This window comes from Schistocerca gregaria, chromosome 5 (genome assembly GCF_023897955.1).
Source record: "Schistocerca gregaria isolate iqSchGreg1 chromosome 5, iqSchGreg1.2, whole genome shotgun sequence".
Classification (NCBI taxonomy): Eukaryota; Metazoa; Arthropoda; class Insecta; order Orthoptera; family Acrididae; genus Schistocerca; species Schistocerca gregaria.
The window spans coordinates 502,193,647-502,212,701 of NC_064924.1; the positions used below are offsets into that span (position 1 = coordinate 502,193,647).

The 19,055-nt window shown below is 41.5% G+C and overlaps 1 protein-coding gene across 1 annotated transcript in view; it reads right to left on the reverse strand.

Moving 5' to 3' along the window:
• LOC126271954 (aromatic-L-amino-acid decarboxylase-like) overlaps positions 1 to 19,055 on the reverse strand; it is a 205,268-nt gene that overhangs the window by 38,825 nt on the left and 147,388 nt on the right. The window contains exon 10 of the mRNA XM_049974392.1: positions 6,794 to 6,884. Within this exon, the coding sequence (XP_049830349.1) occupies positions 6,794 to 6,884 (91 nt within the window). The remainder of the gene's footprint in view (positions 1 to 6,793; positions 6,885 to 19,055) is intronic.

Sequence of the window (19,055 nt, forward strand, 5' to 3'; positions counted from 1 at the left end):
CAACTTTGACGTATAACTGCTCACAGGGATTAAATGTTATTTAAGTAAGTGACATTTTCCATAAGACTATGAAAGACAAGTATATTGTGGCAGTTCAGATTATGTTCCACACAATGAAGGTTTTAGAGCTGTTAATTACTTAAAAATAGCTTTACACTAACTGAATAATATCAACATAATTGTTCTCAACTTTCCCCACAGGTATGACCTAAATCAATCCTGGTGTGTTAATAAGGCAATAAGAACTACAAATAAGAATTATGCAGAAATTTTTAACAGTTTTCCAAATAATTACATGATAGGAGTACAGAAATTTAACAGAGAACTTCACACCAGTGTGGAAAGCCACTCAATAATCTTAAATTGTAAGATAATAAGAAATTTGGGAAACTATATGCTTTAAACAGTCTACAGCTTTGAGCTAATGCTTCATCAAAACTCAAGAAAACACTATGAAAAAGAGTATACTGTGACTATCTTGGACAGATGGCTAGTGGAAAGAAAGAAACAGTGAAGTAATTTTTTAACCACTCCTTTTGTGCATGAACACAGGTCATCTTGGACAAATAGATCATGAGAAAATGTAATACAGCTGCCCCTCCAAAACTACCCATCAACTGTGTTACGACTTCTAACAATGAAAATTGGAGCATACTTCACTGAAGCATCAGAGATCTTTAGTTTAACAAACTGATACTGAACGTGCATGATCATTGTTACAGTGAACAGCACGTTACTTGTGGTATAGTAAAACTAGTGATAAATAACTGTGACTGAGAAACTTCATTTTGTTGAAAAACTAAAGAAAGGAGATATGTTGCTTTCTATCCCAAGTACAGCATCACATGGTGTGCAATTGATATACACAGGTTTTTTTAGTGCAATAGAACTACATGTAGATAATTCTTGTTTATCTATTGTAACAGCATACAAGACATCTTCAGGACATTTCATAGTCTGTTTTTGAAGGAAATAGATTCCCCACTAATGCATATTTTAAACATGGGAGAGGCATGATAGTACCTGGGGACTATGTAAAGAATCAGGCATGAGCCTAAATTTAATAAAAGAAATGTGTGATGCCAAACACTAGCTGTATCACATGATACAAGTTCAGATTAGTAATTTGCACTATGTCTCGCTACATAAGGAACATACTACACTTAAAACTAGTAATGTTTAATTAGAAGCTAAATACCAAAAATGACTTATTTGTAAATTTCACTTCCCACAGAGACATGTAAGTGATCAGATAGCTGTTATTTAAACTAAAGCCTTCCTACCCTTCCTAAAGTGGTATTCTGCTGCCCAACCGACCTTCACAATATCCTGTCCATCCCTATGCTACTCCCACTCCCAAAACCTTGCCACATTGGTCACATACGTGTGGACAATCCAGCTGCAAGACCTGGCCAATTCACCCACTTACTACATCCAACTCCAGTCTTGTCACAGGCTTATCCCACCCCACCAGAAGCAAAGTCACCTGTAGGAGTAATTTCACTACATAAAGGAAAACACTTCTGTGGAATTTATACTGTGAACAACAAACACAATAGATACATATGTTAGCGCGGGAAACGAACACTGGTTGTTTCCTCCAAAGAACCCCGCTCGCAAAGAGAATCTCTCAGTGCCTTGTCAACTGTCGACTTGTCACTCAGACACAGCCCCCCCCTCCCCCCCCCCCCCCCCCCCCCACCGAAGTGCGGAGCACCCGGTATGGTGGAGTGCGGGTGTGGGTGCTGCTTGCTGATTCTGTTGCTGCATTAGGTCCCCTAGTGTGGCGCTCCTGTGGGTCACAGCTGTCTGGTTCTGCGGTCTGTGGAAGGTGTGGGTCCGTTGCAAGTTGTGTCTGAAGTCGTCTGTGAGACTGTAGTCAGTGCTGTCATTGTCCAAGTGGGTTTTACACACTCAATGGAAACCTTGGTCGACTTTCCCTGGAGGAGGATATCCATTGTGTGTGTGTGTGTGTGTGTCCTGTCCTAGCACTTGGTATGAGATTTCCCTAAATCACTCCAGGCAAATGCTGGGATGGTTCCTCTGAGAGGGCATGGCTGACTTCCTTCCCCATCCTTCCCTAATCCGATGAGACCGATGACCACGCTGTCCGGTCTCCTTCCCCAAACAACCAACCAACCCACAATTGATGTCTGTTTTTAATGCGGTCCATAACCCCAACAAAACCAATGGCAACGCTTGAGTCCATGAGTCCTCGTGGTACATCAGGGCAGCCTTTAAAGTCCGGTGCCACCTTTCCACCATACCATTGCTGGCTGGGTGGTAGCTAGTAGTACAGTTTCCTTGGAAGCCGCAGGGTTTTGACAGTTGTTGGAACAGTGTCGACTTGAACTGGCATCCTTGGGTGGTAATGAAAAATGGGCACCCAAGTTTCCAAGAATGCCCGTGCAGTTGTCTCTGCAGAAATTTCCCTGATTGGTGTAGCCCCTGCCCACCGTGTGCAAAAATCCACTGCCGTAAACAAGTACATGTAACCTTCTGAAGGGGGGAGAGTTCCAAGAAAGTCAATGTGTACATGCCCAAAACGTGCTGTTAGGTTTGGGAGTTGTCCTACTGGAGCATGAACATGGCGTCCCACTTTGCTATGTTGACACTGATAGCAGCTGCAGGCCCACTCCCGTGTATCTTTCTTGATTGAAGGCCACACAAAACGGTCCATCACTAATTTCACTGAGGCATTGGTTCCTGGGTGTGCCAGGTTGTGAATGCTGTCGAACACCTTTCGTTGGAACTGGGTGGTGATGTATGGGTGTGGTCTAACTGTGGAGGTGTCTCACCATACCTTACATGGGCTGCAGGGGACTTCCACAAGTCGTAAATGCAGGCCAGTGGATGGGTCCCCCAACAAGGACTGCAGCTGTGCATCTGAATCCTGTGCCCTTGTCAATTCGGAATAATCCAACCTTGGACTTATCCCATTAATATGTGAGAAATAGTCTGCCACAATGTTGTCGGCACCATGGATGTGATGCACATCTGTCGAAAACTGGCATATAAACTCTATATGCTGGGCCTGGCGGTTGGAACATGAATCGCTGACATTGTAGAAAGCTGCCATGAGAGGTTAATGGTCAGTGTATATGGTGAATTGCCTGCCCTCAACGAAGGGCGGAAGTGCCTGGCGCTTTCATACATTGCGAGGAGCTCCCTGTCGTATGCACTCCAACGAGTTTGACTCATCTGTAGTTTTGTGAGAAAAAACTAAGTGGCTGCCAAAGACCCTTCACTCTCTGGTGCAGTGCTGCGCCAATTGCAACTTGGCTTGCGTCCACTACTGGGCTAGCTGAGCTCCTGGTGCCGGGTGTGGAAGCCCCACTACGTTGTGAAGGCTGTTTTGCAGTGCCTTGAAAGCCCTGAGCTGGCACTTTATAACCCAGGAAGGTTACCAAGGGTTGCCCAAACACACACTTGTCCTTGTTAAGTGTTATTCCATGAGCACTAAGCCTGCTTTGCACCTTGCTTACGTGTTTTTGATGGTCAGAAACACCAGAATATCGTCTAAATAGGCGAAACAATATGATAGCCCTCTTAGCACACTGTCTAGGAACCGTTGCCATGTCTGGGCAGCATTTTTCAGCCCAAATGGCATCACCAAAAATTCGAACAGCCCGAATGGGGTTGTCACTGGAGTCTTTGGTATGTCCTGCTCTGCCATTGCAATCTGATTTTAAGCCTTACGGCAATCCTAAACACTGAATATGGTTGCCTCCAGCCAGTGAATGGGTGAAATCCTGTATATGTGGCACAGGGTATCTGTCTGGAACAGTTCGGGTATTCAAAGCTTGATAATCACGGCACTGGTGCCATGACTCATTCTTTTTATGGGAAACATGCAGAGGAGAGGACCACGGACTGTTGGATGGCTGTATAGTTCCTCCCTGTAGCATCTCGTTGAAAATGGGCTTGGTTTCCCACAAGCGATCAGGTGCAAGCCTGAGAACGTGTGAGGAGACTGGTGGGCCTGGAGTTGTACGGATGTGGTGCACTGTCCCTTGCTTCGCCCTGTTCTTTCTTGTTCCATTTTGTGGTTTGGGTGTCGCCTTCGCGGTTGAAACAGCAGGAGCCTGTTGTTGTGTCGTCAACTGTTTTGATGTCATTTTAGCCATCTGCCCGTCAGATTCCTTCGTTGCTATGGTGTCCTCCCAGGTGGGTGCACTGAGGTTATCTACCCTTTGGCATGCATGAGAGGTCAGACATCCTTGTATTCCCGGAATAACCCATCCATTGGCAGAATGGATGAGTTGTGACTTGTGTAAATCCACGGACAATGCATCTTTTGCCAGGACATCAGCACCTAGTATAAGTTGGTCGATATCGGACATAACGAAGGTCCAGTTGCATTTTTCTGGTAGCTCAATGTCTATCGGCAGTGTTTTCAGTGGATGACTGAATCTTTGACTGCTTTCAAAGTGGTCTCTTCAGTGCGTTTGTCTGAAGGGAAGAAATTTACAGGCAGAGTGCTGACATCTGAGCTGGTGTCAACCAAGAACATCCATCCTGTAGAGCGATCAGGAACGAAAAGTCTTTGTGAAGCAGCATACCTTACTGCTGTGTAAGAAGTCAATCTGCATAACGTAGGCTCGTGTTGAAATGGGGGTGTTCTCCTTCCAAGCGTCTGTCAGTTTAGGAACAGTTGCTTGTTGTCACGGTTGGCTGTGCCTAAAGCAGGCCGTGGGATGTGTTCGGGTGCAAGAATGGTGCCTTACACTTCATAGCTTGCATGCCGAAGTGCTGGTGGGACCAGCAATAACCGGTGCTGTTGTTTGTGTGATGCGGCAGGCGCATCGGCTGGCGATGATGCGTGTGTGTGACAGCCTCGTAACGTCGCGTGGCTCTAGCCGCTGCAGCTGGGCGGTCAGCTGATCGATGGCAGTGCGGAGTGATCGGAAATCTTCGGTCGCGTCCAGCACTCATCATGCGGTCGTGGCAGCACAATCTGGAGTCGCCGCGTCGACCAGCTCCAGCCATGCTCGACTGATGTCGTTGGCCGAGGTGGTTGCAGCGGCTGTCATTGTGGCGCACAAGTCAAACAGGGAGTGCGCTCCATCGGCCACTTGCAGCAGCTCGCTTAATGGCCAGCCCTCGTAAGCAATTAAGGTTAAGCCCATCTGCGGAGGTAACTGCTGTTGCCATATGTGCAAAAGTAATGTGTCTAAGAACACGGAAGGGTCCACCATAGCATGTAAATGCCGGTAAAAGTCTGAAGGCGACCTGTCATTGCATTTTTCATGGTACTGGAGCTGTGTTATCCGCTGGTCCACAGGTTTTGTACAACATGAAATTAAAGCTGTCTTGAGAGTGGCGTAGGATTATTGTGGTGGGGGTTGCATAATTATATCTGATACCACTGATGACACACGTTGGTCCAGGTTGCATATCACTAGCGTGAACTGTTCAATATCATCAACTATTTGTTGGTGCACAAAAACGTTCTCCATAATAGCGTACCAAATTTCCGGACGCTCGGGAATGAAAGGTGGGGGCCGAATTTGTAACCGAAACGCAGGTGGGCCACGATCACTGGCGAACGGAAAGTGCGAAACTCATGGGAGTGGTACCTATGCAGGTGATGAAAATGGGAGCACTTTTGGTCTGATATCGGCATGTCCTTTGTGCTGGTTGTGCGGGGCAATATCCTGTGACGGCAGCGCGGGACCTGCCGGCACATGCGGCGCGGTTGGTAATGTAACATCGTGGATGAAGTCGGTTTGAGATGTAGGCGTCCGTGGCATGGTGAACTGAGGGTTTTGCTGCATCGTATCGAGCTCCTTCTTGATATTCTGGATGACGCCGTCGATGTCGCGGAAGAGATTCTGTGCAGATGACATGTTGATACGAGACGTCACAGAAAATATCTAAAGAAACTTGCCTACTGTCTCACTGCTTAGTTACGGGGTCACCTCTTATGTAGGAGTAATTTCACTACATAAAGGAAAACACTTGTGTGGAATTTATACTGCGAACGACCACCTTTATTGTACTGCACAAACACAACAGATACATATGTTAACACGGGAAACGAACACTGGTTGTTTCCTCCAAAGAACCCCGCTCCCTAAGAGAATCTCTCAGTGTCTTGTCGACTATCAACTTGTCACTCCCACACACCTATGAAAGCAGCTCTCATATCGAAGCTCTCCTGCAATACCTGCACCGCATTTTATATAGGCCTGTGCACCAACCAGCTGTCCATCAGAATGAATGGCCACTGGCAAACTGTGGCCAAGAGCAGAGTTGACCACCCAGTGGCAGAACATACTACTGAGCACAACATGTTTGAGTTCAGTGGCTAAACTTTAGGTCTTTGGACTAAACACTAATTTTGTGTATTTAGCTACTCTCCCAGTTTTTGTGATTCTACACTAATGTAATAATGAAACAGGCATATCTGGTTATGGTGGGGGTGATCATATGCTGAAAAAAATTGAAGTAATGAGAAATAAGCTGCATCACAAACCTAATCAATATTTCATAAATTTTGAGTACTTTTTGCAGACTAGTATCTGTTCTTTTGATGATAATTGGTGTTTTCTAAACTGTGTAAATAAAAGAGCATTTTACACAAGAAGTAATATATAGCTGAATGTCTGATCAAATACCCTGTAGGTACACTTCTAACATAGGAACTGCTACTTTATTGTTAAACCATATATGCAATATCACCATTAAAAAGTATAGGGATAATTAATCTGCTGCTATGAACATGATTAAGTTTACATAATAATTAATATCCAGAAAGTTTTCATTGCTAATCATACAGTGTGATACTTACTCTGTAATCAGGCTTTTTCCCCTGCATCTTGTGTTCAAGGTAAATGCGCTCTACACAGAAACTCTTGCTAAGTTCTGTTGCATCCTTCAACCTTGAAATAACAAAAGAAAAAAGTCAGATGCTAGGAAGTCAAGGCAACATTGACATGTGATAGCCATATTCTCATGTAGATGAAAAGTCAAATTTTCTATGACATACTCAACTCTGATAGACTTAATAACAGCAATTTACTTGCACACTGTCTCATAGGATTTGTGAATGAAGGATAAATTTTTTATACAGGGTGAATTATCAATTCATACAGACACATTGCCTGCAGAAAGTACAGATAATATACAGACAAAAATTCCTCTTCCATTTTATCATTTGATCAATGTTTTCATCAACAATTAACATCAAAGTTTCTTTATTTTTATGAATGAACTTCGGACACCACCCTTGAATAAGCAGCCACTTGTGGCTGTCAGAAGAAGTATCTGAGCCAGTAATTTCCTGCCCCATGCTGACAGTATGCAATAAATATTAACAAGGAAAAGGATACCACATTTGCTTAAAGACTCTTTGGAATGGCTATATAGTGTGTATTGATAAATGTGTGAACAAAATAAGTTACTTTGATTGTTTAACGAGCTTAAGTTAAACATATTATGGTGTGTATATGTGGATTAGTAATTGTTCTTGGTGAGTGACTAAAAATAGGGCAATCGGTTGAAAGAACAGGGACATATTGTGCTTTCAAACTAACTAGTGCACAATGGCTACGACCAGTTCGGAAAATTTGATACTCTTTACGAAATAAGTGAGGAAGCGTCGAATAAACCGTGTTCCTGTAACACGAATAGAGTGAAAAGCTGGAAATGCAGTGATTGTTATCGTACTGACGGTGACGATATGGACGAAATCAAAACAGACCCGTTAAAACCATGTGAGTGAGAAAAGTTACACAATGAACTCAGAATAGTAAGAAAGGAACTTAAGTATGCGAAAACAGTTATATGTTTGCTAACAAACGAACTACAGAAGTGAGAATCAGGCAAGCTGGAAATGTGCAAAAACTACAGATTTGATGCACCCAACATAAATCACGATTCACAACGCAGTGTGCATACCACAACACAGAATGCAGTTCAAAAAGGAAATCAATCTATGGGTGCAGCAATGAAAATGCAAACCTTTGCTCCAGAGAGCCAGTCAGTGAATAGAAAACCCAAAATATTCATTGCCTCAGATAGTAATGGCAGAGACTGTGCAAGAAACATTTTAAACTTAGCTTCAAATAAATATGGTGTTGAAGGGAAGGTGATGCCAGGTGCCCCCACTAGTGTAATACTAAAAAAAATGCAATGACCTCCATAAGTTGACAAGTCAAGATTTTGCAGTTATCTGGGCAGGGGCTAATGATGTAGCAAAGAATAAAACCAAGTTGGCAATTCGTTCACTACATAAAGCCTTGTCGGCATTACAAAATACAAATACAAAGGTGTTTGTAGTCGGTGTATCTCATAGACATGACCTGCCTGGATGGTCTTGTGTAAACCAAGAAATTCAATCTGCAAATAGAAAACTAAAAAAAAAAAAAATAGTGGAAGGCTTCCATAACACTTGTTTTATTAATACTCCTAGCAACAAGGAGCTTTATACAGTACATGGACGACATCTTAATGCAACTGGTAAAGAACTAATTGCCACAAGGATTTATGAATCAGTGGAAACAAACAGGAAAGTGTACAAAACAACAATAGAACTTAAATGGAAGGATATTGAAGTCTCAGATAAAGAATCAGTGAGAATTGTTACTGACACAACTCCAGCACAAATAACAACAGAATCCTTAAAAGTGAACTCTGTGTGGAGAGGACAATTACTCAAGCAATAAACGTACCCAAGAGGACAGTGCAAAAGATTGAAGAAGCAGCAAATGAGGTGGCAGGAAAGAAGGCACCATATAAGAAGAGAGAACTACTTGCAAAAAGAAGAGCAGCAAATCAAGCTCAAGGGATGAGAAAACCAACACGAGGAGTACAGCAGTCAACTCGAAAAAAGAAACCACAACCGAGGGACCAGGATTTTTGGTGGGATCAGCAGTGGTTTCACAGACGAAAGCAGTTAACAAAGTGAGTCATCAAGTGGATGAACAGGAATGTCACTATCATAACACATATGATCACAGTGCATCAAGATTAAAGACATTAAGGGAACCTACAACTTCAAATATAAAGTCAAATTGCTCTCAGAGGAATACAGACAGAGGCAAACTACTAACTTTTCTACAAGTTAACATACGTTGTATTAGAAATAAAATTTTAGAACTAGAACATTTATGTAACACTGAGCATGTAGATGTTATATGTGTATCTGGGCACTGGTTAACACAAGAACAAGTAAATATGTTCATTCCCCAAGGGTATGTTGTGGGAGACATGATATGTAGAAAACAGAGAAATAATGGTGGGGCAGGAATTTTTGTCAAAGAAGGAATAATGTTTTCCAGAATTGATGTATCTACATACTCCTCAGAACTAGATGGGGAGTTTAGTTGTGTAAAACTAATGAATGAAAATATAGTGGTAGTTAGGCTATATAGGTCGCCAGATGGTGATGTAAATTTGTTTGTTGAAAAATGGAATTAATAATTAAAAAAATATTGAAGAGTAAAACGAGAATTGCTATATGTGGTGATTCCAACATAGAAATGGTAAACACACAGAGACCAGTTGCTAGGACATTTTTGAATACGCTAAGATCATTAGACCTCTATTGTACAAATAACTGTGCCACACGTATGAATGCCTGTGTAGACAATATTATTGTGAATTTCCATAGGGAGGATCTTACAGTTAGACTTGCAGGAAGTGGACTTGCAGATCATGAGCCACTACTCCTTACACTCTGTAAGAGGCAGCCAGTTAAAACAGAAGAATCTAAAGTATTAGTGGTACGAAGACAGAAGGAAGAGTACGTAAATATGTTTGTTGATAGATTAGGAAGTGCAGATTGGTACTTTATATACAATTGCCAATCTGAAAAAAGGAAAGCTGAAATTAGCTTTGGTAACTTCTTTAAAAAATACACAGATTTATGGTATTCTTGCTCACCAGTAAAAAAAATAGATATCCAAATGAAATAAAAAAGAAAAGTCTGAACTGGTTCACACAAGAGCTAGTAGAAACTAGAGGAAACTTGCATATGCTGTACCAGATGAATAAACAAGCTTCTGACCAAGGGGCAGAACAGAGTGTGAACATTCATATGTCATATCTGAAATGCAAAAATACTATAAAGCTAAACTTCTTCTGGCAAAAAAGAAAGCAGTGGAGAACTATATAGAAAGAGCTCCCAATAAATGCAAGGCAGCCAGGCAAATAATAAAACAAGAGAATACACCAAAACGCACAGAAACAGCTCTGCTTGATCCTGAAGAATTAAATGAGTGCTTTTTAAACTCAGTTAAAGAAATAAGTAACAGTATCAAAGCAACAAATTCATCTGCAATGAACCTTGTTGGAACACCACTGCCTGTTAACATGGCATTTCAATGGAGGGTTGTCACACCTGCTGATGTTATAAAAGCTGTATCCAAATTTTCAGGTTCTAAAAGTATGGACTGTTATTGGTTATCAAATAACATAATTAAAAAGACAATACACTCAATCGCCAAACCATTAGCTTATATTTTTAATAAATGTGTAGAATTTGGAGTTTTTCCGGATGCACTCGGGTATCAAAAGTTGTCCCAGTTTTTTAAAAAGGAGACAAACATCTCCCCCAAAGCTACAGACCAGTCTCCATTGTTCCAATATTCTCAAAGGTATTTGAGGCGCTGATACACACACAAATAAGCAACTTCTTTGAAAATACAATATCCTGTGTAACAATCAGTTTGGCTTTTGAAAGGGGAAGAACACAACAGGGGCCATCTTGGAAATCATACTACTGGGGAAACTAGAGTTTTATGGGGTGCGAGGGGGCACTTTATCTGTGATAAATTCTTATTTAAGTAACCGAAAACAATTTGTCTCAGTCAGAAATTTAAATTCTTCCATCATGGAGATCAGCACAGGTGTACCACAAGGGTCTATCCTGGGACCCTTCTTATTCATTGTCACTATTAATGATTTACCTAAAAATATAGCTCACCCTGTTGTGTGTTGTGCTGAAGATACAACAGTACTAATCACACATCAGAACATTTCAGATCTGAATAACCTAACAAAAGAAACACTAGATAAGGCCCTGGACTGGTTTGCAGCCAATAAGCTCCTATGCAACCCTGACAAAACACAACTTTTAATGGGAACATCAAATAAAGTAGGCAATAAGTTGATAAAACTCTTAGGTATTCACACTGACTCAAAACTATATTGGGAGGAACATGTCAATCATGTATGTGAAAAAATATCTCGGGTGGCATACCTTCTCTTGAAACTAAGGGAGGTAGTGAGCTTGGAGTACCTCAGGGTGAGATACTTTGGGCTATTCCAGTCACATATTTCATATGGTCTGATTATAGGGGGGCACTCCCCTCACATCAAAAACATATTGAAATTACAAAAAATGTCATACATATAATTTGTAAATGAGGTCATAGGGAGCACTGTCGTTCTCTTTTTTCCAGACTCAGAATACTTACAATTATAAATTTATGCATCTATGTGTCTGTACTCTATATTAAAAATAATATTTCAGAATTTATTGCCAGAAGGGAAATACACGAACACAACACCAGGGCTAACGGTAATTTAGACATACTGCGCCACAGATTAGTGAGAACAGGAAATTCCTACAAAGTTAACCCACTCAAAATGTTCAATAAACTGCCAGTTCATGTTCAGTCTATGGATACAAATTCTTTTAAAATTAAGTGGTACAGCTGGCTGTCAGATCATCCATTCTATAACATTAAAGAATTCTTTTAGATGCCTGAGGAGAATATAAGCATTTAAAAGTTGTCTGTAATTATACATATTATTTTGTGCTGTGGTTAATCGTGTGTAATTACAAAGTTTATACTATAAACAATAAAATACCATATTATATTAGATTATAAGATAGATTGTTGCGTTAACTTTTAAAAGCTATCCTTTGTAATTTGGTACACTGCCATGATTCAAATGTATTCTATAATGTATTGACAGAAGTTTATTTTATTATTCTGTATGTACTAGTACATATTGTATGATGAAGCCATTATCATTGTAAAATGATCTACGGTGAATAAAAAATTCTTGATTCTTGATTCTCATGGCTTTAGCACCTAGGCCAGCAATAAATTTCTTTTTCTTGGGTTACTCCTGAAGCTTATCCCATACTTTGAAACCAACATGCACTGTTTAGATGAAGTAGCTCAAACTACATAATGTGATCATTTTACATATATATTAGTTCCTTTTTTTTCTTTGAATCGTATGTGTGATCTGTAGAAAAAAAAGCAAGAGTCCCCTTATAATTATTATGTCTGAAAAACAGTTCATAATTTCTTGGTTCCTTACAGAATTGTCAATATGTTATTTGATTTTCCATATAAATTGAAAAGGGACCCCTATATATATATCTAAAAACAAAGATGATGTAACTTACCAAATGAAAGCATTGGCATGTTGATAGACACACAAACAAACACAAACACACACACAAAATTCAAGCTTTCATAACCAACAGTTGCTTCATCAGGAGAGGGAAGCAGAGGGAAAGACGAAAGGATGTGGGTTTTAAGGGAAGGGGGTGAGGAGTCATTCCAATCCCGCGAGCGGAAAGAGTTTATGGATCTCATTTGAAAAAATTATGTATTATTATCATGTCATTACTATTAAATATCCTTTGGAATTGAATTGGTACGTGGTGCATTCAAGTTCTAAGGCCTCCAATTTTTTTTCTCTGGACTGGAAAGAGATAGAAACATGCACATTGTTTTAAAATGAGGCCGCGTTCATTGTCAATACGTCCCAGAGATGGCAGCACCGTATGGCAAATGGAATTTTACCGCCAGCGGCGAGAATGAGAACTGTTTTAAATACTTAAAATGGCGAAGTTTTCCTTACTTGAACAGCGTGCAATCATTCATTTTCTGAATTTGTGTGGTGTGAAACCAATTGAAATTCATCGACACTTGAAGGAGACATGTGGTGATGGAGTTATGGATGTGTCAAACGTGCGTTCGTGGGTGCGACAGTTTAATGAAGGCAGAACATTGTGTGACAACAAACCAAAACAACCTCAGGCTCGCACAGGCCGGTCTGACGACATGATCGAGAGAGTGGAGAGAGTTGTTTTGGGGGATCGCCGAATGACTGTTGTACAGATCGCCTCCACAGTTGGCATTTCTGTGGGTTCTGTGCACACAATCCTACATGACGACCTGAAAATGCGAAAAGCGTCATCCAGGTGGGAGCCACGAATGCTGACGGACGACCACATGGCTGCCCGTGTGGCATGTTGCCAAGCAATGTTGATGCGCAACGACAGCACGAATGGGACTTTCTTTTCGTCAGTTTGAGACAATGGATGAGATGTGGGTGCCATTTTTCAATCCAGAAACAAAGCGCCAGTCAGCTCAATGGAAGCCCACAGATTCACCGCCAGCAAAAAAATTTTGGGTAACCGCCAGTGCTGAAAAAATGATGGTGTCCATGTTCTGGGATAGCGAGGGCGTAATGCTTACCCATTGCGTTCCCAAATGGCGCTACGGTAACAGGTGCATCCTACGAAAATGTTTTGAAGAACAAATTCCTTCCTGTACTGCAACAAAAACGTCCGGGAAGGGCTGCGCGTGTGCTGTTTCACCAAGACAACGCACCCGCACATCGAGCTAACGTTACACAACCGTTTCTTCATGATAACAACTTTGCAGTGATTCCTCATGCTCCCTACTCATCTGACCTGGCTCCTAGTGACTTTTGCCTTTTTCCAACAATGAAAGACACTGTCCGTGGCCGCACATTCACCAACCGTGCTGCTGTTGCCTCATCAATTTTCCAGTGGTCAAAACAGACTCCTAAAGAAGCGTTCGTCGCTGCCATGGAATCATGGCGTCAGCATTGTGAAAGCTGTGTACGTCTGCAGGGCGATTACGTCAAGAAGTAACGCTTGTTTCATCGATTTCGGGTGAGTAATTAATTAGAAAAAAAATCGGAGGCCTTAGAACTCGAATGCACCTCGTAATACAGCACACCTTCTTTTTAATATATTGGTCTGTATAAAATAAAACTCTAGCACTAAATTTTACTTAAAATTTGTTTTATTGTTATTATTGAAGTGAACCCTCCTTTATAATGTTTCTTTACAGCTCAACCTACTACGCTTTTCTTTTTTTTACCATGTAATCAGACAGTTTGTTTTCTGTTTTTTTCCCTTAGATTACCTTGTATTCTTTTTTCATGCAAGATTGTAAGGTACAGTTCTTATTCCCAACTACATTTTTCATTTCCTAACTAAACCAAATTATTTCTGTAGATTTTCATATATTTCTCATCCACACACTTTACCTGATGAACCTATCAATACCACTTTCAGTGTGTTCCACTCTTCACCAGCTAATTTCAGCTATTTTCTTAGCAACATGCTGCTATCCTCTTCCCTGAATTTTCCCTCTATTCTTGATTAGTCAGTAACCATGTCTTTATTTTAAGAATTACTTTGCTACATGCTATGGAAGTCTTGTTTTCAACAAATTCAAGAACTAGCAGTTTATCCCTCTGTCTATCTTTCAGTTTTCCATGTCTTTTAATCCATCTTATAATCTCCCCCACGAACCAAAGACCTTGCTATGGTGGTGTGACTTGCATGCCTAAAAAGACAGATAACTGTAACATAGGTGCTATCACAATGGAGGCACATTTTTTGAGAGGCCAGACAAAAGTGTGGTTCCTGAAAAGGAGCAGCAGCCTTTTCAGTAGTTGCAGGGCAACAGTCTCGATAATTGACTGATCTGGCCTTGTACCATCTGCCAACATAAACGTGCTGGGCTGTTGCCTTACATGGCTCAAAATCAAGGGGAAACTACAGCCATTATTTTTCCTGAGGTCATGCAGCTCTACTGTATGGTAAATGATAATGGCATCCTCTTGGGTAAAATATTCTGAAGGTAAAACTTTCTCCCATTAGGATCTCTAGGTGAGGACCATTCATGAGGATGCCATCACCAGGATAAACAAAACTGGCATTCTAATAGGTGGAGCATGGAGTGTTATCTTTCTTAACTAGAGTAGGTAGGTTAGAAACTTTAAAAAGGGATACGGATAGGTTGAAGTTAAATATAGTGGGAATTAGTGAAGTTTGTTGACAGGAAGAACAGGACTTCTGATCAGGCAAATACAGGGTTATAAATGCAAGATCAAATGGGGTAATGCAGGAGTAGTTCTGATAAAGAACAAGAAAACAGGAATGTGGGTAAGCTAGTGTGAACAGCATAGTGAATACATTATCATAGCCAAGATAAACATGAAGCCAACACCTACCACAGTAGCACAAGTTTATATACCAACTAGCTCCAAAGATGAAGAGATTGAAAAAAATGTATGATGAGATACAAGAAATTATTCAGATAGTTAAGAGAGAGGAAAATTTAATTGTGATGGGGACTGGAATTCAATAACAGGAAAAGAAAGAGAAGGATAAATAATCACACTATATGGACTGGGGGAAAGGATGAAAGAGGGAGCTGCCTGATAGAATTTAGCACAGAGCATAATTTAATCATTGCTTACGCTTGGTTGAAGAATTATGAAAGAAGGTTTTATATATATGGAGGATACCTGGAGACACTGGAAGGTTTCAGATTGATGATATGATGGTAAGACAGAGCTTTTGGAACCAGATACGAAGCTGTAAGACATTTCTATGGGCAGACGTAGGCTCCGACCACAATTTATTGATTACAAACTGTAGATTAAAACAGAAGAAACTGCAGTAAAGGTAGGAAATAAAGGAGAAGGGAATTGGATAAGTTGAAACAACCAGAGGGTTATTAAAGTTTCAGAGGGACCATTAGCAAATGATTAACCGAAACAAGGAAAAGGAATATAGAAAAAGATGAATGGATAGCTTTGACAGATAAAATAGTGAAGGCAGCAGAGGATTAAGTAGAAAAAAAGGTGGACATTTTAGATCCCATGTTTACTGGACATTTTTCTTCTAATTTTGGTTCATACTACCTCCACCCAAAATTTGGAAAGCAAAGAACTTGTAGCAGAAGAGAATTAATTCACAGTGTTGAAGATGAAGTGTTTATAGCTCTTAAGGTACATGTTTTAGATCCTATGTTTACTGGAATTTTCTTGTTCCTAGTATATGCATTTACACCAGTGATTCTTTTACACTCTGTATAACTAGGGGTAAAGTTTTTTATAGGAATAAAGGAGATGACTCACCGAGAGGTAGAACCGCTGTGTAATCGACAGGTACACAAACCAAGCTTTGTTAACTTTCAGAATAAAATTCCTTTCTCAAGCTATAGGACACACACACACACACACACACACACACACACACACACACACACACACACACACACTAATGGCGGGGGGAGGGGGGAGGGGGACAGTAGGTTAAGTTTAGGCCAGGGTGGTTACGGGAATGAACGATAAGCTGTAAGGACAACTCCCATCTGTGCAGCTCAGAAAAGCTGGTGGTGGTGGGTAAGATCCAGATGGCAAGGGTCGTGAAGCAGCCATTGAAATCTCACATGTTATGCTGTGCTGCTTGTTGTTGCACTGAGTGGTCCACCTTGTTTCTGGCAACAGTTTGGTGGTGGACATTCATTCTGGTCAACAGCTGGTCGGTTGTCATACCAATGTAAAATGCTGTGCAGTGGTTGCAACAGAGCTGGTGTATAACATGGCTGCTTTCACAGGTCACCCGGCATCTGATGGGGTAGGATATGCCTGTGATGGGACTGGCGTAGGAGATGTTAGGTGGATGGATAGGGCAAGTCTCGCATCTGGGTCTTCCCCAAGGGTATGATGCCTGTGGCAGGGGATTGGAGGTGGGAATGGCATAGGGATGGACTATGATGTTGTCGTGGTAGGGTGGGTGACGGAACACCACTTTGGGAGGGGATGGAAGTATCTTCGGTAGGATGTCCCTCATTTCAGGGCATGATGATGGATACTCAAATCCCTGATGAAGGAAATGATTCAGTTCTCCAATCCCGGGTGGTACTGGGTGACAAGGGGGCACTTCTTTGTGATTGGTTGTTGGGATTAATGTGAGGATCAGGTGCATGTGGAGATATGACACGGGGGATCTGTTTGTGTATTCTGTCTGGGGGGGGGGGGGGGGGGGTATTGCCTGTCAGCAAAGGCCTGTGTGAGACCTTCAGTTTGCCGGTCGAGAGAATCCTCATCACTGCAGATGTGTCTGCCATGGATGCCCAGGCTGTATGCGAGGTACATCTACTGTTGGTGATTGGTGGGTTTGATTTGGACTGAGATGTGGACAAAGAATCAGAGAGAAAGGATAAATGCCTAGGAAGATGACACAATGAGTGGAGGAGGATCAGGTGAAGTGGATGAGAAAGAAGGTGTTGAGATTCTGGAAGAATGAGGATAAGTTGTCCTGGCCTTGGGTTCATATTATAAAGATGTCATCAATAAACCTGAGCCACAATAGGGGTTTGGGGTTTTGAGAATCTAGGAAGGTTTCCTCTAGCTGGCCCATGAAGACATTGGTACTGGAGGGTACCATTCAGATGCCCATGGCTGTGCCATAAATCTGTTTCTATACCTTCTCTTCAAAGGTAAAGGAGTTATGGGTTAGCATGTAGTTGGTTAGGTATACAAGGAATGAAGTGGTGGGTCTGAAATCTGAAGGGCATTGGGAGAGGTAGTGTTCAATTGTGGCATGGCCATGGGCATGAGGGATGTTGGTGTACTAGGAGATTGCATCTACAGTGACAGGTAGGAACTCATGAGGTAAGGGTGTGGGGATGTTGGAGAGCCAATGCAGGAAGTGGTTGGTTTCTAATGTGGGAGGCTAGGTTTCAAACAACTGGTTGCAGATGTAGGTTAACAAGAGCTGAGATTCTTTCTGTGGGGACATTGTAACCATCCACAATGGGGCAACTGATATTGTTAGGTTTGTGGATTTTTGGGAAGCATGCAGAAGGTGGGAGTGCACGCTGTTGGTGTGAGCAGGGAAATCGATTCAGGGGAGAGGTTCTGGGAACAGACTGGAGGTTACGTTAGACTTCTGGGATGGGGTCACCTTGGTAGAACTTGTCGGTGGAGGTGCAGGACAACTGTCAGAGGCCCTCTGGCAGATAGTCACTCAGGTTCATCATAACAGTGGTGGAACGTTTGTCTGCTGGGAGGATGATCAGGTCAGACTCCATTTTCAGGTTGTGTAGGGCAGTCCTTTCTTCTGCTGACAGGTTGTTGTTCTTAGGGAGGGACCTGGGGAAGGATGGTGAGGCCAGGCTGGAAGTTAGGAATACCTAGAAGGTGACCAGGGGAAAGATAGATACTGTGTATAGGAAAATTAAAGAGGCCTTTGGGGAAAAGAAAATCAACTTTATGAATGTCAAGAGCTCAGATGGAAAACTGGTACTAAAAATAGGAGCAAAAGTTCAAAGGTGGCAGAAGTATATACTGAGGGGCTGTATAAGGAAAATGAAGGCAATATTACAGAAAGTGAAGAGGATGCAGATGAGGATGAGGTTGGAGATGCAATACTATGATAAGGATTTTACAGAGCACTGAAAGACCTAAGCTGAAACAAGGCCCCTAGAATAGATGGCATTCCTATAGAACTACTAATATCTTTGGGAGAGGCAGTCATGACAAAACTATTGTGCCTGTTGTGCAAGATGTATGAGATAGACAGAATACTCTCACAATTAATGCAGGATGTAATAAATCCAATTCCAGGTGTGAATATTACCAAACTATCAGTTTAATAAGTCATTGTTGCAAAATGCTAATACAGAAGAAAGAAAAAAGTGTTAGAAGTTGAACTCAGGGAACATTAGTTTGGAGCCCAAAAAATGTAGGAACACATGAGGCAGTACTGATCCTATGGCTTCTCTTGGAAGATACATTGAGAAAAGGCAAACATACATTTATAGCATTTGCAGACTTAGAGAAAGATATTGACGATATCATCTGGACTACACTCTTTGAAATTCTGGAGATAGCAGAGGTAAAATACAAAGAGCAAAAGGTTATTTACAACTTATGCAATCAGTTGTCAATTATAAGAGTGGAGGAGCATGAAAGAGAAGCAGCAGTTGAGAAGGGAGTGAGACAGGGTTGTAGCATATCACCAATGT